We start from the raw sequence: 22,332 nt of genomic DNA, 5'->3' as shown, positions 1-22,332 counted from the left end.
TATGGATTGTGGAACCTTTGCTTGGCTTTGTGTAAAAACCTCTTTTACTCCTTGATGGTGCTGATAATTGACTCGGGCTTGGATTATATCCTGAGGATTGGTAATTTTCTAATTTTTCGGCATGCAAAAAAATAAAAAATAAGTATTAAATCAACAATTTATTAACTTCATAAAAATAAATAACGTAAAATTATTAATATATCACAATAGCTGTACACACTCTACTTCACAGTAACTCGAGGATTATAGATCAATTTCTTCACGTCTTCAGTTCTCAAGAGTAAAGTAGGGTAATGTGTCGAGAGGTGCTGGGTAGTCGTTGAGCCACAAGGGTCCCTGGTGAAGCTCACCAGTGACGCCATCGCGCCAGTTACCCCGGGGCAGGTAGATGTTACGGGAAACAGCGCCTTCTTCTACTACAGGCGCCGCCAGGATTCTTTCACCGAGCAGGAATTCTAGGAAAGCAAACATTGTTTATTATATAAACACATGTCTTTATTAAGAGTTTAGTTTTTGCCCTTATAGATAATTAAGAGCCAACAGCTTCTTTTTCCGTGCAGATTGCAAAATTCAATCAGAGGAAAAGCTAGTGAATTTGGAATTTTTCGTTAGGCTATGGGCTATCATCCATACTCCATCATAAAGCTTTATATAGAGCTCATTGTGGCCCTGCAGTCGTCTCAAACTGCTGCTCTGTTTACCCCATAAAGGCGTTATTATATGTATGTATGTATGTTTCTTCGAAAAGAGGCTGTCTTTTAGGGATTATTCAACAGTAAGTACCATGTAAGTACCTAACAATTTTCAACTGTTATAGCATAACCCAAAATCCATAGCGCTTTTAATTAACACTGTGTTGCTTAACTTCAAAATTGCGTTGAGCTAAACGTCTCATAAAAGTAATTGCGATTTAAAATTGAAAATGTATTTCATTTATCTTTAATGCAGAAGGTCTTATTAGGCCTATTAAATTGTCATGAAAGATCTGATTTAATCAGTGTTATTGAAATAGTTCTGTTGTAATTTTCATAATCATTTACGGTGAGTATAGCTATAAAACTGCAGCGATATACGAACTATAACATTATCTGAATATGGTTGCTCGGCCTTACGTACCATCCCAGATAGCAAGGGCCACTTCGTCAGTTGGGTCGATCCACCAGATGGGCGGGTTGACAGGGGTGCCATCTCGGACTGAGGCCTCCATAGCAGCCACTATTTCGTCGGTGAAGGCTGCGTGCATTTTCACGTAGCGAAGACATATCTCCACTGCCTAAAAAAGAAGACATACAGATAGAAATATATTGTTGTTGTTTATAAAGTGCTAGTTATGCTATTTAATATTCTATTAATTTTAGCTTCTATGCTAGTCTGACAGCGAAGAAAAATATATCGAGATTAGCAGCTTCTCTTCCTGCCCAGACTGTAAAATTTTATCAAAGTAAGGTATTACAAACTTGGAATTCTTCTTTAAGGCAATAGCAACCTGACGCTATTTGAATCTTAATTCTACCATTATTTCGTACAGCTGAACGTGGCCTATAAGTCTTTTCAGTATTATCTGAATAAAAAGGCTTTAAAATCATGTCTTCAATATTTTATTATACAAATTTCAGGCCATGTTCTAAATAAAATTTGGAAAAATATAAAATCATTACCTCATCATCGTGGTCCCAAGGTACAAAAGAAAATTGTAGAGATGGCATAAATACATTGGCCTGGGTCCATCTTATGAACAGCTCCTTGTTAGGCTTCACTTCATCGTAACCGTTACCGCCAATCATGTCAGGCAAGACTAACGTGTAACCACTCAGGTTCAATTGCAGGAGAGTAGTGATCAGAGTATACAGGCCATTGTCCCAGCCCCAAACAGAGTCTTTGTCCACTATGCGGATAAAGATCGGCAGATCCTGAGTCCTTAAATAGATGATTTTAAAAATGATGTAGATATATATAAGGTAGCCTTATTTCAAATGCAATCTCTTCCAGGCTGCCCCGTAGTTTAGAAAAAATTTAATTAAACATTATAATGAAGAATCGAAAATTAAATAAATGGCATCTGTCTCTGTCAATCTACATAAATGTTCTTCATTTAAATAAAAGATAATAAGAAGATAAAAAGATATTTTAAAGAACATACCTCATTCCAGACCGGACTTCAATCATGTTTCCAAATTGAGAGACAAGCCTCAAGTAGTCGGACACAACATTGCTAGGGTGAAGGTCGATATCGCCATTTTGTACTGGGATCTAAAGAAATGTAAAGTTATTTAAATATGTGCCGTGTGGTTCCCGGCACCATTGCAAAAAAGAATAGGACCACTCCATCTCTTTCCCACGGATGTCGTAAAAGGCGACTAAGGGATAGGCTTATAAACTTGGGATTCCTCTTCTAGGCGATGGGCTAGCAACCTGTCACTATTTGAATCTCAATTCTATCACTAAGCCAAACAGCTAAGCGTGGCCTATCAGTCTTTTCAAGATTGGTGGCTCTGTCTAGGGATATAGACGTGATTATATGTATGTATGTATTTAAATATGATTTAGAACAAATCTCAATGAATGAGAACAAAGATTTTCTTTTCTCATTCAAGTATAAAAGAAGCAAATACCTGCGGGCCCCAGCTAGATTCTCCAGCATCAAATTTCAAGCTGTCAATGCCATAGGTATCGATGAGAGTGTGTAATCGATCAGCAAACCACTGGCCGGCGGCTGGGTTGGTGAAGTCAATATAACCTGGCACAGTTCCATTGTCATTCCACCAGGAGCCATCGGGATTACCTTCCTCGTTGAGCACGAAGTAACTGAATAATTTCAAAACAAATAAATGTATCTTAATTCAGATGGTTAAGACCTCGTTAGTGTCAAGGCCGCTCGTATAAATGATATATAAATAGCTTGCATCATAAGACGACTGAGAAGAATAAATAATTTCCAAAATGATAAATTTTTATACGTACCCAATTTTTATTTACAACTGTTTCTAGCATGTGCCGTGTGGTTCCCGGCACTATTACAAAAAAGAATAGGACCACTCCATCTCTTTCCCATGGATGTCGTAAAAGGCGACTAAGGGATAGGCTTATAAACTTAGGATTCCTCTTTTAGGCGATGGGCTAGCAACCTGTCACTATTTGAATCTCGGTTCTATCATTAAGCCAAATAGCTGAACGTGGCCATTCAGTCTTTTCAAGACTGTTGGCTCTGTCTACCCCGCAAGGGATATAGACGTGATCATATGTATGTATGTATGTATGTATGTTTCTAGCATTGTTTTAATATTAGATCTAAATAAATGGGAACAAGGATTGATCAATTAGAAGTTGGAAAATGTTTAACTTACCCTTTCTCCAAAGCTTCAGAATACCAGGGATCGCAGCCCTTATTAATAAATGGATGTGTCCATATGGTGACTCTGAATCCCAGGTCTTTAAGGTCTTGAATCAGCTTTTTCATATCGGGGAATTTCTTTTCATCTACGGTTAATGAGCCGTAGCATACTTCCCATAAGTCATCAATATCTAGTTGCGCATTCCCAAATCCACTCTGAGCAATTTCTTTTGCGTACTCCAAAACGTTTTCTTGATCAATATCACGGGAATACCTAGCCCAGGTTGACCAGACAGGGGCTTCAATCATTCTGCGATCAGGAATACCCGTAGGTTTTCCTAAATAAGTGGCGATTGCATGTTGCTGTGCTTCTTTAGCGTCATTGAAGAACCAAACGTCGTATTTGAGATTATTGTGTACTCTTTTCTTTGAGTAAGGGGCGGTCACTTCAGCAATGAAGCAGATGTGATTGTCCAGAACATTGTGATAGTCAACGAAGAGTGGAGACTCTGCATGGACATAAATGTATGTGCCCTCGGAATTCAGCCAGTACTTTTCGACAACGGCGGCGTTGTCTGCTTGCTTGGAAACCATTGAATATTTGTTTAGTTTCCCATTTTGAACTGGCCAGTATTGCTGCATTTGTTCTGGGCCTCCGTACCACTGTTTGTCCTCTGCAATTGGATTTAATTTTGTAAAGGTTTTATTTAAATTCGGTTCATGTTTGAATTACTAACTAAAGGAAAATGTAATTTTAATGAATTATATAAAGTTGGATTCACTTAATTAAGTTTATAAGTGATTAAAATCGATAAATAAATTAATGTCAAAATTATTTAACGTATGTTTCAGGTGACTCATTCTAAGCACAAATGTATCAAGTTCTTAGAAATTTCTATTATGTATAATAAATTAACTTACTGAAATCGAAACAGTCTTCGAAGACAACATCGGTGGGTCCATCCCATCTGATAGAGAGCTTGTACCCACCACTGGCTTCATCGGGACCTTCGGTCATCTCAAAGGTGACTCGGTCTTTAGGCACTCCTCGCCCGATACTCCCGAGGCTACTTGTCTCACCATTGCCTGTGAAAATTCACAGGTATTAAGTAATAATAAAGTATAACAATGGGAATTATGTCACATAAATAGATTTCTCGCCTAGGAAAACATTATCTAATTTAAAGGTGTGAAGTCTACTCGAATAAGAATGAATGTATTGTACTTACTGGTCATACTTAGAGTCCATCCGCCATTAGCATCTTCCTCTATGAAGAAGTTCCTGGTCTTTTGATTTTTAGTCACCGCGCATAGCGCTAAGCCCAGACCTGAAAGTATGCAAGATGAGTTTATGGACATTGGAACAAATATTTTTATTTATTTATTTATTGAAACTTTATTGTAATTTTATCAAAATATAAATGTATAGCACAATTATGCTTCTAGCATTAAGTAATGCTAGAAGTATTATCTAACAGTCTAATATACTTTTACAAATACATACTTTCACAAATTTTATTATTTTATTAATAGTTATGATTAGATATTCGGGTCTAATCATAACTATTAATAAAATATACAGAATGCATCTTTGAAATATGTTCATCATATCAGGCATGTCGTGCTTAAAAATAATGCATTTTCATGGAAACCTACCAAAAAATAAAATCGGAATAATTGAAAAAATCGGAAATATATAAAACTATCGAAATGGCAAACACAGTTCAGTTTTCATCTTGTAAGACGACGAAACATCTTTCTTGTAGTATCAACTACTCGTACCATAATGCACCGTTTTGTACATTTATATTGTAGATAGATATAAAGTAGATTTTGCATTACTCGCATTGCAATCAAGCCCTCACCTAAATACGCCCGTTATAAAAGTAAATGCCCTCCAGGAAAACTATGTTATCAGAGTCAAGTAAAAAAAGATATAAATTTAGCTATTGCATCACCTGTTATGAACAACAGCACCTTCATCTTCGGTCAGTTCAGGGAAACTATGCTGCTTTGCGGGAGATCATAACTATTTATTTCATATTGTATCTTGAGATATTTCTCGCATTGAAACCTAATCTGATAATTTTGACACGGCTTAATAAATGTTGTTGTTTACCACGTTCCTAACTGTGTTTGTTTGTTTAGGAAATGTCAAAGGGAGCTGTAGTTTTGAATTGATCGAATATTGCACAAGTTGTACAGGGGAATTGTAATAAAGGATTATAGTGAAAAGGCGTGCCGCAGAGGATTGAGCATGTTACCGCGATTTACGCCAGGAGGAATAAAAAGTATCCAAATTATTCACATTCTACACTAAAATTCTATTAAATTAAGTTGTGCCAAATTAAATTTATGGTATGCTTCTTTAATTTTGTATTCAGACCTTGACTAATAGTAATAAGGTAAATTAAATATTTAATCGTGATCCTAGCCAGAAGAGTATCCTAAATTGATGAGCTTGCATGAGTCAAAGAGAGCTACGAATTTTAATGAAACGAAAGAAGTGTGTAAGGATCGTGACAAGTGAAAAGATTTGGTCTCTGCCTACTCCTTCCGAAAGATGCAAGGTCATATATATATAGTTTTATATTAGGTAAAGTGCTATTTTCCAAAAAATACGTTATAATCTTGCTGTTGAAAAGATACTAGATACTTGAAAATGCATTTAATCTTAACAGATAAACTGTTGCTATAAGCGGTCCAGGATCATACTGTGTGCGTATTGTTAAGATAATTTATAAGGAAAGTTTAGTTAAAAAAGGTAACGTGTCATACCGGAAATACATGGTGTGGTTACTTGATATCATTTATCATATCAATAGTCGAGGTTCAGTGTTTCTTGAACTATGGATGGTTGGGTGTTTTTCCACGCCTTTCGTTCAAATATTTCCTCGTGATATGAAGCTGAACGTAACGTGGCATTTCAGTCTTTTTGAGACTGTTTGGCGACGGTTTGAAAGGTTCTGGGTTCGATCCCCGATCAGGTCATGATGGACTTTTTTTTCTGATTGACCTTTATAAAGCGGGGATTATGCATTAACATACGAAACTGAATTTTGTTACGATAAAAAATTATATCGACAAACATAGCATACATTTTTGATTTTAGTTTAATCTTCAACCACCATTTGAATTACTTTATGCAGCTTAGCCGCATAAGCGTAATAGAGAGACTTTTGCATCTATAAGTAACTTATCAAATTTAGGTAATGTTTAGTGTTTGATATAATTAAGATTCTATTTAGTTGATAAATTCGGCTTTTTTTATTTTCTTCAGCATTTTTCGTCCACTGCGGAACTCTCCGATATCTTTCCACCTCAAAAAAAGCATACAGATGTATTTTTCTCCACAATCTTACTCTTCTATTCGCGGGGAATAACTGATTTATAACAAATGAAATACTGATTAAAAGCTATACTGATAATACTCGAAGGGCTCTCGGCAACATTCTATTACTTCTACGCCGATCTAATTAACAACGGCAATTAATAGATATTGGTATCTTAATTTGGGCGAAACTATCTGATGAAATTCCCGAATGGATTGGCCTAACAAACTGTAAAGTACGAACTCCTTTGGGATGAATTTGTGATCGGCTATTAACCAATTAATCGTTGCTGTGTCTAATAAATCGTGTAGCTAACGTGGCTTATTGGATTTGAATAGTGTAACCGTCTGTTCGTTTAATGCCTGAATATACGGACAAGTTACAACGGAGCGACGGATTGAACTAGCCCCGAACTAAGTTTGAGACTTGTGTTTTGGAATACTTAGGGTTAGTTTACGACGCGATCTAATATTTTAATGTAGTCTTAGGCAATCTTTTCGTATAGTTAGTTTGAGTTAGTTTGAACACAGCTTAATACTTACTAAACTGTGATCAAACTAAAACAAGTAAGTTTGATTAGCAGTTTTACGTCACACAGAAACATATTTTCAGCAAGACAGAGCGAGTAATACTAGGCTCCGGATTCCCTAACACTATAACTTCACGTTTTATGTCAACTTGCAATATATACAATTTCAGTATTATGCACATTTAAATTGCAGGCGAATTCAAGTTGCATAGTTTCAGAATCAGAGTAGAATCTTCTGAAACTCCAATTGCAACCAGATTGTGTTTTATATCTTTCATCGCCGTCTTAAAATGAAATACAAAAGAAACTTATTTTGGTAATCTTTGGAGCTGTTGAGTCATAGCACTTTATGTTTGTACAAAAATGCAAGACGTTTCAGAGCAAATTTAAACAAAGATGACCGGCGAGAAACATTGTAAAAGATATTCTCAAACAAAAGCAGCAAAACATCCGGATGCTTCTTAGAATCCAGAAACCAATTATTTTTCCAGTCTGTAGAGAGTTTTCCGCTTTCTTACTTGTAAATAAACATTGAAAACTTACAGGCTATAGGATATAGGCTATATATAAAAGGTATTTGTTTCATTAAAGTTTTGTGAATAGGTACATATAACAAATTTTATTTATGATTATATATTATAACATAGCCTGTGATACAGTAATTTCATAACAGAGTAATTTCGTAACTGTGATTAAAGTACTCTCTTTTCATTTCCTATCTTCTTTTACTTCACAAAATTAAATGAAAAGGATGGATGGTGGATGATCATCCACATTTGTTTGTTCTCCGACAAATCTTGTTTTCGCATCGCAAAATAGGTAGTATTGGAAGACTTGCATTGGGATCCGAAGCAAAGCGACGTTTGTGGAACCTCGATCGTTACTTGGGTGGAAAAATTGCATAAACCGTGCCATGAAGGAGTTTACATTTGCAAAACGAAGGATGTTATGAATCTTTATTCAATTATTCAACGGTTTGGTTTGAAATATTCATCGTTATTGTTTTTCGGTCAATGGCAGATGGATGAATACGTCATAGGCACTAAATGTTGATAGTGACTTATTGCTTCATTTGTCTTCGGAATCACGAAACCATCTTTCAAGACAACTTTTTATTTAGGTACATATATTTTTAAATTTGATTTTCAAATGTGACGTTATACATTGAAATCTTTCTTCCTAGAACCAGAACGACAAAGAGGAATAAGACTTAATCACGAAAACCAATTTTAGTTAATTTGATTTGATGAACTCAGTGTTTATGAAGTAATTCCGGAACACGAAGAAGATTTAATAATAACTCTTATATTAATAATAATTATCTCTTTTAAAGAGAAACCGGAACTAAAATAAGAAAATCTTGATAAAAGTTTTGAGATGCTCTCCGAAGCTTTCAGACTTGATCTCAATTTGACATGCCTCTGAGTGCTAATGGTACCCATACTTCTTCCTGTACAAAAAGTAAGATTAATAGCATTTCACGTTTTTGTTATTGTTTGGACGTCGAAAGAATGTAAAAATGAGCCCTTTTTCGAGCCTCGCAATATATGAAACACTTTATTGGACAGAATTGTTATAAATAACTTACGTATGTGTGACGAGTACTTATTTATTTCTACAGAGATTTCAAACAAAATCGGGATAGTGAAGAAAATAACAAAGTGAGGATGCGTGAGAATAAATAAGCTTTCTTTATTGTTGGGATTCAACAACACTTGTAGCTTGTCTTTTGAATTAGTATATTAATTCCACTGATATCACAGAATAATATAAATTTATTAAAATAATAAAGGTTCGTATTATCTAAAGTCAGATTGCAATAATTTTGAAAGTTAATACATTAAATAGGAATACATCTAAGTCCTTTAAATTAAATGTAAATTTCTGTGAAATAAAGATATCACAAACAAACAAACATCTAAAGTCCTGAATATGACGATATTTATTCAATTAAAATAGGTAGGAAGCTGATATTTATTACAGTAAAAATTCTTCTGAAACATAATTACTTAGTTAAAATTATAAATATATAAGATAATCCTTTTACAGGGTAATCTGATCTTATATCTATGAATAGCAGATATCCAAATATTTTAAATATTTATATTAAGGTTTTTTTCACACTGACTAAGCTCGAATTGAAATGAATTCAAACTTATCTGATACAAACAAAATGTTCTTAAGTAATTATTTTCATTTATCAAAATTAAGAATATTTAATGAAGGTATAACATTATTACATACCTTATAATGAAGATACTGGGTCCTGGGTGTAATGACTACACAAAAACAGTATGTTCAACAGTATATATATTGGTTGAAAAAATAATTGTATAACACATTAATCACAATTTCACCCTATTATCGCGTAATTGAATATTAATACATACATACATATATATAATCACGTCTATATCCCTTGCGGGGTAGACAGAGCCAACTGTCTTGTAAAGACTGATAGGCCACGTTCAGCTATTTGGCTTTAAGATAGAATTGAGATTCAAATAGTGACAGGTTGCTAGCCCATCGCCTAAAAAAGAATCCCAAGTATGTAAGCCTATCCCTTAGTCGCCTTTTACGACATCCATGGGAAAGAGATGGAGTATTCCGATTCTTTTTGTATTGCTGCCGGGAACCACACGGCACTTGAATATTAATAGTCGAGGGAAAGTTTGATAAACTTGGGATTATTCTTTTAGGCGTAGGGCTAACAACCTACCCAAAACTATTCCATCATTTAGCCATTAAGCTGAACGAGGCCATTCAGTATTTTCAATACTGTTGGCTCTGTCTACGTATACGATATAGACGTGACCATATGTATGTAAGTTGGTACTGGTGAATGGTCACAACTGTTGGTTGTGACGACATACCTACCATTTTAATATTGTATCTCAATTATGAGATTTATTTGACAGCGTTACTCTGTGCAGAAAACTCCGAATGAAATAAGTACTTTTAAATGTAATGTTCTCTTCAATACAATATTCGGTGGGTTCACTTATAATTATCTTTCAATGAACGGTTTGCCGAAAAATTCGTTCACTTTATTACGGTTCTACATTACTCCGTTCAGCTTTTTTCCGCAGCTTCACCAGCACGAATTAAGCGCCACCTACTATCGAATAGTTTTTCGCAAATCCCATGGAAACTTTTGTTTTAAGCGGGATGAACGTCCTTCTCCAGATTCTCAATCATATATACGCAACATTTCGGAAAGATTGGTTCGGTAAATGATGCTTGAAGAGACCAAAAAAATGATACAAAATTACTTTCGCATTAAAAATATTAGATGGGATGTATGATGTTTGTTTAAGAAACGTAAAGTATAAACTACAACCAGACGAAATGACTCAATGAAGAGGAATCCGCCAGCATATTTGCCAAGACAACAACTATGTGTCACTATACCATCTCACTAGTAATAACCATAAATAAATGTTATTCCTATGACATTCACGAAAAGACGCCATAACGAAATTACGAAATGCGATCAGCACATCTGAATAAACATACAAAACAAATAATTGAGAGCTTCGTTTAAAACACTTAGGCATATTTTGTAGGAATCACCTTGAAACAATTTGTGTTAATCGTAAACAACCCCATTTCGTAAACAACCACAAAGTAGTAATAAAAGCGACAAACAAACATACGTGCAAACAATACAGAGCCACTTTAGTACCTTTATAAAAAACATGTGAACAAAAGTCAAGACTCCATCAGCCAAATTGACAAACAGCTTTTGTACGCACATGTACTAAATTTAGCCCAAATGGGATGGGCAGTTCTTGTTATCATGGCCGATGTTTACTTCTATTTTATGACAATCAATAGCACAAATTGCTGGTACCACGTGGGTCGTCATGCATGACCAAAGGTTATTCAGTCAATCTATGAACCAAAGGTTCACAAAATAAATGAAAATCTAAACGTGTATTAAATCAATAATAACTTTAATTAATAATTTGAAATTTGTCACATGTTGAACATTTGACAAATGTTGAATCTGTCACAGGGGTTTGAAGTTGAAATTTAAAACCCTGTGTCAAATTTTTTGTCGTAGTGTAAGTAAAAGTACTATTCAAGCTCTGATTTAATTTGATCCCATATTGCAAGAATCGTGACAAATATGTAATCCAATATTCCGTGACCGCGACCATCTTGGACAGATTTCCATTATGTACAGTTATAGTTAACAGAAACACATTCAAATAATACCCCTTAAAAGAAAAACTAAGTCGCAGACACAAACAGGCAAACAGCCACTTCAAAGAAATAACACCCCTTTTTTTCTTTGGAGATTAAAAAGGAAAGTGTTTGTGTAATTTAACTAATAAATTGCTAAATGCATACATACAGCATGAATACATGCATACAGTTAAATATGTTTCATATGTATTTAATAACTACTAAAAGAAACTTCAATGCAAATCTGAAGCTTGCTTGATTAAAAAAAAATTATTAAATTTAACCTGCGAGATCAATGCAATCAATGCCGTGTGGTTGCCGGCACCAATAAAAAAAGAATAGGACAACTCCATCTCTTTCCCAAGGGATAGGCTTACAAACTTGGGATTCTTTTTTTAGGCGATGGGCTAGCAACCTGTCACTATTTGAATGTCAATTCTACCAATATTAAAATAGTAGTATTTTCAAGACTGTTGGCTTTGTCTACCCCACAAGGGATATAGACGTGACCATATGTATGTATGTATGCGAGATCAATAGAGCAGTCTATTCTAAGTCAATTAAAGTTTCTACGAGTTCGACAGTGGCAACAAAATAAAAATGTGTTATGTAATTTGATCTGTCAACCGCAAATAATCTTATCTCAGATCGACAACTATCGGGTGTCAGTTTAGTAAACAGCAGGCCGAATACTGTATCAGTTTTCAATGACTTCTAAAAAAATGGATGTGGTAGTTTTATTAGAATTACAAGAAGTAACAAAATTTTATTTAGTGTTCGCAAAATCTCACTTTTTTCGAACAGGGAATTAGAGGTGGTGGCCCGCAACCATGAAACAAACAGCTACGGGTAAGGTTGCGATCACGCGACGAAGAGAGTATATCTCTTTTTGAGGGAGCGAACCCAAAAAATACTTTTATAGTGGTTTAGATAAATCTAGATCCCAAGGTATCCAATGTAGATATCTAGGTATGTGACCAATCGCAAGTACTTTGTAAAAACTTCCTACGGTTAGTAAAATGTAGGTTCATTAAGCAGTACATAATACCTTAGTGGTAATCACGGAAATATCTTAAAAGCTGACATTTTACCATAAAAATATAGACGGCATTGCGTCCATTAGAGTTGGCAACTCTCCCGAAATTCCAGGCTCCCGGAAAAGGGCGAAAAGATTTTACACTCACAGTAAAATTTATTCACAAAGTCCCTACCTACATACTAAAATCGTCACTTTCTTTGTAGACAGAGCCAACCGCATCGAAAAGACAGAAAGGCATTCGGTTGTATGGCTTGATGATGGAATTGAGATTAAAATAGTGACCATTTCGAAGAAAAAAGAAACGAGGTTGACTCCTTAAGGATTTCTGATCTATTCAGTTGGCAACCCCAGTACCTGTCCTTCCCGAAACCTTCATTTCCACAAATGTTTAGTAATCAGCACATTCCGATGTAAATAGTCTTCCATTCATTTAACAGACAACGCCATCAATAAATGTTAGGAAGTGTTGTTCTTGAACGTTTTACAATAGTCTTTTGTATTCTTCGGTATAGTTCGTTTTTATTTAGCACCCGCGTGTTCATATGCATGGAAGAGTTTACAGGTAATATATTAGGTATTCTAGTTACCAAAATTAATTGTACCTACTCTATATGTTAACCAGGATTAATAGTTGTGCAACACAACATATTAAATTCGATATTCAACGAATTTTGTTAAGTACTAATTATAGCTAAGTATGTAAGCTTAAAACTAAATGGTTACTTACACGTTATAGATATTATATAACTTTAAATGAGACTGACCGCAGTCAAACTGTGAAAACAGCTTTGCGGAATATTGTTTAAGTTCATCATGAATATTGTGTAATAAATAAATAAATAAATAAATAAAAATAAGCTTATATAATAATACTATTATTTAATTCAAGCACAAAATTAAATTACTTAATTTAAACTACTATCGTTTACAAATTACGGCGGACCCCGAGCAAAAGACCAAGTACTTTTTAATAGTCGTAGTATAAACGTCTATTTTATTTATATTAAAATTATTTATTTTGGTAAGATGTTAAATAACTTCGAGATAGGAATAGCAAGGCTGAATTGTGGAAATCTGAATAATATTCAGATTTTAGAATTATATTAAGATTTTCGTGGGCCGTGCTGCCAGATGTGGACTAAATAGGTATTTCATAAAATTAGGATGATTTAGTCTTGTTATGGATTTGGGTTTAATTTGGCAAGCAAAAACTTAATTCAACGAAATCATATTTTATAACAAATACATGTGTACAAATGTCCAAGAAACAGACCAATCTGAAACAATCATGGGACCTTGTGGCAGAAGTCATCACTTTATCGCTGCATCAGAAAGGCAAATGTTATCAATCTAATTCCTGAATGGATAAAACAACTTCTAGGAAAAAGTCTGTTTTCATTGCTTTTTACCAATATATAGTATTTTGTTATCCTGTTCATTAAATAATTTACAAACAAACAAACAAACCGATCTTCGGAGTTTCAGAAATGTATTGTGATTATTACAAAAGTTGAGGAAATGGAGTAAATTTGTTTTGCCTTGATTTAAATAGTATATAGCCTTAAAACTTTTTAGCCTAAATGCAATAAATCATATAACAACCTGTATTATTTATTTAAAGTATATTTCAACGCCAAAGTTTTATTATTAAAATTTGCATTGAATCTTAATCTACGTAAATCAGAGGGGTTAGTGCGAGTTTTACTCGATCAAACGCGTCGAGAAAGTTAACATGAATTTGTATGTGATTTCATCAGCGCCATGTAGTGGTAACGTGATGGCACTAGTGCAATTCTATAAAAAATCGTGATAAATGCTCGACGCGTTTGATCGAGTAAAACTCGCACTAACCCCTCAGATACTTATTGGTTCACTTTAGATCTAGAGTAATAAAATAATATAAATTTCATACTAGAAAGATATTGCAGAAAGTACTTGGGAGACCCACTCGTATTATATCAAAAAGATAAAATCCAAAAATATCAAAGCGTTTTTCAACGCGCAATCATGACCCTTCTTTGACGTAAAGGGCCATAACAAAATAATATTGAGACCCCTTCAATGTAAAAAGGTTTTGTTTACGATTTCTCATGAATTGAATATATTTGTCAATTTGTGGATAATATATAAATAGAAAATGTTTAGTCGCCATTTTAAAACGTTTTTGTTCATCAAGCCGTTTATATTTCTTACGGTTTTTTGACAAAGCTACAAAGCTTTGTTCGCCAGATAATTTTTAAATTGATTGATTACATTGTAAATAAATTTGACCCTAATATACTGCTGGAGCAATCTTATTTTTAACTAAATATATACAAAATGAGCAAACTTATGCTCCGGGCTTTGCTTTAGTATGAATTTCCATCCTTGGCACATGTCTATTGAATTTCATCTATATGCTAACTTTATTGAAATATGTTCAGTAGTTCCTGCTGTGGTTTTTGATTAAATTAAATATATGTATATCAGCCGTCTTCTCCATAGTATACGAATTTGAAATTCCTTTTAACGAATGTGTATAATTATCACAGGTAGGGTTACTCTCGGAAGTTAGTAAATATTTGGGAGCGGTTATGTCTTTTTCCTGAGTAAAAAAATATAGCAATCATGTTTTCTTTGTCATAGCTAGACTTATTAGGCATGGATGTTGGTAAGGTCCATTTAACAACTATAGGCATTTAAACCGTGTCAAAACGACCTGTTTAACATAATGAGCGTTTGTATAATGCAATGATGAATGCGATAAATTTGTAACTTTGACATTTCATTATTTACTTTATGGATTAAGGAAACAAATCACAATTTATTTGTGAAAAGTTTGATACTAAAACTGTCATCAAAGGATTATATTTGGAGGCAGTTGACTTATTTTATGCAGAAAAGACTGAATGTTTGGCAGGTGACTGACTATGAATAGAGGAAGTTTTAATTAGATTTATGTAAGTTATGTGACGTCGATAAGTGATCCAATCATTGTATCCAATTTTAAAAATAAATCTATTCTATTCTAAACAATGTAAAAGTCAATTATATCATAAAAAATATTTTATGTCTTAAAAGCATTAAAAATTATGAAATCAAGTGTGTAGGTAGTACCTATTTCAGTTTCAAGCACGCTTTAAAACATTGGCGTAAGCAGTTTTTTGGAGAGTAGATATTTTTAACATTGTCCTTGTAATTCTTAAACTTTGGTGTCGGATAAATTGATCAAAGTTTTAAAGCACATAGGTCATAAAATAGACACTAGTGGTTTTAAGAAATTATGTTCATGTGTTAAATTGGTTATTCAATAATATTCATCAAAGTATACGAAGCGACCTTGTTGTCTTCAGAACATGGAATTTCTTAATATACTTTTAGTTCTTCCCCATCATGAAGAAAGATCTTTGGTTATATCTTTAACGGCGTCTTTGCTTATCTCTCCGATAAAGAGGTGTGATTTTATGTATAAAGAAATAATTATGTTATTGTGGGCTTATTATGGAAAGAATAAAAAATCTAGTCAAAAATTGACTTTGTGTTGAGAGTTTTTTTCAAACTAGCAAATACAGAAATCCAAGCCCAAATGGTTGTCGCATTTTGGTAAGCTGAAATAGCTGTAATTAGTCAGATTTTCTTTTTCCGCTGTCGTCGCTAAAAGATGAGGTTTTTGTGAAGTTCTGGGTGTTATCGTAAGCTCCGTTTCGACCAAATTCAGACCGGCTTTTTTTTCTTTTTCAATTAAATATGTTTTTTGCCAATTTCGGCGAATCTGTATTTTGGCTGTAATTGTTGCGAGTTAACTTCTATACCTGCATACTACGGCGTATTCTTTTAATTGCCTGGGGTAGGCAGAGACTAAATCCTTGCACTTGCTATTATACCAATGCAATGTACTTATTTTGATTTTCCACATTTTCATAAAGACAGGTTAAAATCCGACCTCGCCAATGTAAGTACTACAATATCTCGTTTGAGTGTTAACAGATGTTCATACGGTGAAGGAAGACGTCGTGAGGCATCTGGATGTGTAAGCACGATCAATATGGATTAGGTTCCTTTGCAAAGGTTGTGGAGGTCAGATGGGGTCGGCTTCGTGTAAAATCTTAAATCTTGACTCACCCAATGCAGGACCATGGTCAAAAAAGCGCACCCGTAAAGATCAAAAAAAGTAAATTTCCGCGCAAATTAAGAAAGTCACCGGTATAAATGCCAGGAAGAAGAAGAAGATCAATATTTGGTAAGGAAAAAATGAATGAATGAAATATTTTCATACAAGCTCGCCGGTTATAAGGGTACTCTTTACCTGACCTTTCTCAGAACTTCCTCGTTTGATAAAGACGGTATTGAGCATTATTAAAAACCAACAAAGAAGGTACATTTTCATTCACGACATGCTTGATAAAAACCATTAACAAATTAAAGCCTCTAATTCCGTAAAGCAGTTAAGAGTTTTCCAATAAATTAAGAGCAACCTTTCGGTTACAAAGTGCAAAACATACCTAAATTCTACACAAAGTCTTTTCTTATCGAAATTCAATTAGAGTTCTTGCCACAAGGGTTTTATAGGCAAAGATTAAAGTACCTACATAGTTTAAAAAATAAATTACACAGAGTAATAATTATTAATTATTGTGGAATTTTAATGAAAAATCTTAGACTATTTTACAAAGTTGTGTTAAAAATATTTTGGTAGTCGATAAATAATGTAATGAAAGAGTAGGAAGATTGTGTCTGTAAATATATTGAAAAAATAAAATTTAAGGTTTGAAGGCAATTAAATTTCTGTTATTTATAAGAATTTAAATAAATATTCTGCCTTCGTGTACATGCTTATCTTCAAATTTACATACATAAATATAATCGCGTCTATATACCTTGCGGGGTAGACAAAGCCAATAGTCTGATAGGCTCGTTCAACTGTTTGGCTTAATGAGGTATTAATTTATTAAAGGTCTTCGTATTTATTGGCTAAATTTGATCAAACATTTTTGCTGCCTGAAAGAAAAAAAATAAGCGTAAATATTACGACGCGTTATCATAGGTTAGTATAATTTTTACAAGTTTATAAGACCTTCCCTTTTTATTGACTTTAATAAGTCACGTGGAACGAGGTACAGCTGGTACATAATAAGGTTTTTATTGGTTTAACATGAATGTGTTTATTTATTCGAAGAAGGTACATATTGTTCTGTTTTTTACATTAGGTATTTCTTGACAAGCAGCATTGCAATTATTATTTTTAAAATATGAGCTGAAGTATTTAAAATAACTAGTTTTCTCATTAAAGAGTGTTTCAAGTTGCATTTTCAGTAACAACTGAGTCTTATTGCGGACTCTGAGCTCTGAGCTTTGTAGCTAATAACGTTATGAAATTTCGTTTTCTGTGACATAATTTGGAATTCCTTTTTGGTTTTTTAGCTTGAATTTAGTTTCTATTTTACATAACGAAGCATTTGTAAGTATTAAACAAAAATAAGATTATCCCAAGCTTGGTTTTGGTGCAGCTTTTAGATTTTATCGGTTGCGTCCTTAGCTCTTTGGAGCCCTGGGCTCCCTTATGACTATTTCCTGGATTGGGAAAGGGAAGAAACCCAAGACCTCATCAAACCAACTAGGACAGGAAGAAACCCAGGGCTTTGAAGATACACCGCTAAGGGTTTAACCGGGAATACACTGTAACGATGATCAATTAATATCAACATACAAATATCATATTTTTATCATTTTCATAGAAGGCATACTTTTATCTAATATCTAAACCATAAACAACATTGTTGAGTGCCCATAAGTTACAGCTGTGTCCATTAATATAATTCGTTTCTTGCATGACTATTATAAAAGAGTTATAACGAAAAAGAAAATGTAGCGGCTATAGAGTTCGGAATAATATAAAATAACAAAAGTGGCAAGTACTGGTGAATTAAATGGCGTAACTGATGGTGGTGGTAGACTGGTGATCCCCACTATAAATCACCGCCCACATTTTAATATTACATCTCATTTCTGAGTTTTATTTGACAGCTTTACAACCGCGCTAAATACTGTAAGCCTTGTAAGACGACGACACATAATTCCTGTATTGTCATGTATAATGTGGCGTGTCTATTGTCTTATATTATTCCGATTTCTATCGACAAACATTAGGAAGTATGTTGATAAGCAAAAGCCGAAAGTTCTTAATCTCAAAGTAACATAAGAGAAAATTATAATAAGAATTTTAAAAGTAATTCTTATCGCGCAGATAGTAAAAGTCAATCAAGGGAAAGGCTCACAAACATGTGATTTTTCTTTTAGGCGTCGGGCTAACAAATCGAAAATAAATCTTAATTTAATCATCTAGCAGAACGTGATCTTTGAGTTTTGTAACTTATTGTCTGCCCCGTAAGGTATAAAAGCGTGATATGTTTGCGTACAAAAACTTGGCCCGAGTATCTCTACCAGCAAACAGTAAAATGTGTAACCATATTCCATTTCTAAATTATTATACATGCATCACTACAAGGATATGCGAATGAGAGTTTGTGTGTTTGTTCATGAGGCTTATTTTGTCAAATTTTACTCAAACCCGGAGAATACTTGTAAATTAAATATAATGATGTTAATTAACATGCATATGTAGTTTATGCCCGCAGATTTACTGGCGCACATTATCGTTTATCGCAAATGAACCCTATTCCCTTTTCAATACTTCTGAATTCGGCTTGTGGTTTCCTGTTTGAAAACAGGATAATATTATTAAATAACGAAATTACCTCCCCATACTTCCCCATAACTTCTAATTTTACGTTACGAAAAAATTTTAACTAAGTATACCTATGTTTAAAAATAGATTATTTCCATATTAAAAATTTCTGATACTAGCGTCGCTGACAAGACTTCGTCAATTTATAGAACGTTATAATGATAGAATTTTTACAAAGAACTATACTAACAAGAAGAACTAACCAAAGACAATTCACAACATTGAAATAACTATATTAAGTAAAATTTTATACATCATTTACTTGAAGTTGACTCTGAGGATTAACTAAAAGGATGTGCGTAATTGGCTGATACGTTGGGTAACGCAAACAACCCTCATGCAAATACAAATTTATCATCCATAAAAAGCGACGCTGCATCTGACGATTTACGAAATTGTGTAAATAAATCAAGAACCGTCATCCAATTTGTAAAACAAGATGGAACAACAAGAAAATTCAGTTATTTTATGTGGGTGGACGAACCAACCCCAATTATTTCTAGAACCATCTCTCTTTGTTCATCTTTCATCAAATATAAGCACTTATTGTCTTTTATGTTTAAGAGACTTTTATTTTCCCATGGGTAGATTTGTTTATTTAAGGGGGAAAAAAAGATTACGAACGTTCTAAGATAGTCCATAATATCGAATCGAGTTATAATTCTTGAACTTTAGATTCCGGCATTCGAAACGAATCTCATTCTTCTATCTGGCGTTACTACCAGTTATATCTTTACCTCTCTGGAGTAGAGCCTGGGGTGCGCCTTTTGACCATGATTCTGGATTGGATGAGTCAGGTTTGAACACGAAGCGACTTCCATTTGACTTGCGTAAGGTTTTCAAGAGAACCTAATTTTAGCCAGCCGCTTCGCTGAATGCGCGTAGTAAGCACTCGGTGTCCATTTTGGATATTTCATTTCTTGATTTTGAGTGTAATTATAACTCTTTTTAATGATTGTTACCATAAATAATTTTATCCTGCTTATTGTATATTTATAAATTCAATCGAAATTCATTGAAAGCACCTAAAAATATATTCCAATTTAGGATTACTCGTTGCTTCTTGACAAAGCGTGGATTTTATTGTCAAGTGGATTTTGCTGGTTTATCATTTACACAGTAAATGTGTTTGTCAAACGTATTTATTATTAGCAAAGATGTTATCAACGTAAATGAATATAAAGAGTATATTAATTGTATTATTATTGATATACTTTTTTACTCTACTTAAAGTAGTGCCACAAAATACATCAACGTTAATTCCAAACATCTAAGCCATCTACTTACGCTGAGAAATTAAAAATTATTCTTCCTTAACCATATTTCCTTAAACTTAAAAATCTAAGGATGTATTTGAATACTAGATCAGGTTATGGGTAACAGCTTATTCAGTTAAGCATAGCTAGGTCGACTATGTATTATTTGGTTAACTTTAACTTATATACAAGTCACTCATCGACAAATAGTACAAATCTATTAACATTTTCGAGTTAGTTTTAATTTCATTGTTGCTTTTGTTCATTTAAACTCTATTCAGGCTATGTATCGTCAGTCTGTCAGTCACGCTTTTACTGTAAAGAATTTTTATTAAGTACAGATTTAGAGTGGCCGTGAAGGTCAAGTAAGTCCAAGGTGACCTTCCCCTGTCAGAGTTTTACACGAGTGAGTAAAATCTATATTAGTTGACGTCACAGAACGAGAGAAATATAGCCAATTTATTGATATTGCCATATTGACAACATGGGGTCTATACGAATCACTTGAAGCTAATGAATTATCTGACTAGCTGATAGGGCGATTGTAATGGTTAGTAAAAGTTATTTCCTAATCTATGTGTATAATAAAATTGTCTGTCTCTAATCCATTATGAAGTAAAAAAGAATTTGGAGCCTTGAGATGGGATGGGAAAATTTATATCAAAATTTTGAAGTTATGTCGTGTCTGTATATTTTTACATCGAAAAAAAAACGTGGTGTATATTTGTTTGATTTAAATATTGATCTTAAGAAAATAATTAAACTCTACGCATAAGAATAAAATGCAAGGACTGAAAACAATTAGTAGCGGTTCATTGAATACACCTATCTATAAGTAGGTATAGTACTCGTACGCATAGTCTTCCAATAAAATGGCCGTTACATAAGGATGGTCAGACGGACATGCCGTAACCTTAATGGTTCCGTTTTTTGCCATTTGGCTACGGATCGCTAAAAAGTAAATATTCAGCAGCTCAGATTGAGCTTTGAGCACGTATCCGATAGACACAAACACAAAATGGCGAGCACAGTCCACCTAAAAACGTAAATAGAAAATTCTTTTATTTTTCATTGTTTTAGATGCATTCTATACAGGTGCATTGGTATCGTAATCTCCAAGTTACCAATACCAGAGAGCGCCCGCGGCTCCACCCGCGTAAATGGGAAAAAACCGTTGACTTTTGTTCCATGAGAATTTCGGTAAATTTAGTGCACCACTTGGCCATATAAGGAACCTACAAGCTTAATTTCAAGTTTCTAGACCCAATGGCTTGGGCTGTGCTTTGTCCATCCCGTCAGTCACTCAGTAAGAGTTTTATATATATTGATAATTTATCTACCTAAGCGCACAAAGATCCAAATAATAAGTAACTAGTTTTCTATCTAAACCTCTTTTCTGGGATTTTCAAACGAATTAATAACATTTTTTTTTTCATTTACAATGGAAGTAACATAACGGAACGCATATGTTCGAATCGGTAAGGCGCGGTTTAAACACGCATTTCACCGTTGAAATGCGTGTTTAAACCGTGCGGCCCCGTGGCCGCAATGCGTGTTCAAAAACACAGGTTCAAATCCCAACTCGACTATTTATTTTTTCGAAGTTATATACATTGGTTTGAATACTCCGATGCTCTTGAGATGAGGGAAAATATCGTAGGGAAACCTGTACAATCAGGCAATTGGATGTGTAAGCATGATCCGATATGGGCTAGTTTCCCCAGCAAAGGTTGTGGAGGTCAGACGAGAGTTGCCTCGTGTAAAAACCTGGCTCACACAATCTAGGATCCATGATAAAGAGCTTACACAGAATCCTCTCTAGAGTGGTAAGGATGGAACCGGAAATAGGTATAGCCAGTAGGGAAAAGAATGGAAGTTATAAAAATTACGAAATATTTGATGACCTCCTTTTTTTAAAAATAACTTTGCC

General features: G+C 34.0%; 1 protein-coding gene across 1 annotated transcript; it reads right to left on the bottom strand.

Moving 5' to 3' along the window:
• Nucleotides 1-139: 139 nt before the first annotated feature.
• On the bottom strand, nucleotides 140-5,414 carry LOC106129752 (myogenesis-regulating glycosidase). The gene is made up of 9 exons (XM_013328416.2): nucleotides 5,290-5,414; nucleotides 4,561-4,659; nucleotides 4,253-4,417; nucleotides 3,345-4,005; nucleotides 2,613-2,805; nucleotides 2,141-2,250; nucleotides 1,659-1,917; nucleotides 1,117-1,273; nucleotides 140-455 (listed from the first exon to the last, which is right to left on the bottom strand). The coding sequence occupies exons 1-9, from the start codon at nucleotides 5,312-5,314 to the stop codon at nucleotides 268-270; spliced, it is 1,857 nt and encodes a 618-aa protein (XP_013183870.2). The 5' UTR covers nucleotides 5,315-5,414; the 3' UTR covers nucleotides 140-267.
• Nucleotides 5,415-22,332: the final 16,918 nt, after the last annotated feature.

This window comes from Amyelois transitella, chromosome 16, assembly GCF_032362555.1.
Source record: "Amyelois transitella isolate CPQ chromosome 16, ilAmyTran1.1, whole genome shotgun sequence".
Taxonomy (NCBI): Eukaryota; Metazoa; Arthropoda; class Insecta; order Lepidoptera; family Pyralidae; genus Amyelois; species Amyelois transitella.
This window is presented reverse-complemented; position numbering and strand designations above follow the sequence as displayed.

Bases quoted from the DNA above. Each gene is read 5' to 3' on its own strand.
- LOC106129752 (XM_013328416.2), bottom strand. From the start codon at position 5,314: ATGAAGGTGCTGTTGTTCATAACAG. The intron at 1,918-2,140 runs GTATGTTCTTTA...CATCTATTTAAG, and splicing joins GAAGTCCGGTCTGGAATGAG to GACTCAGGATCTGCCGATCT. The intron at 1,274-1,658 runs GTAATGATTTTA...CTTCTTTTTTAG, and splicing joins CTTGGGACCACGATGATGAG to GCAGTGGAGATATGTCTTCG.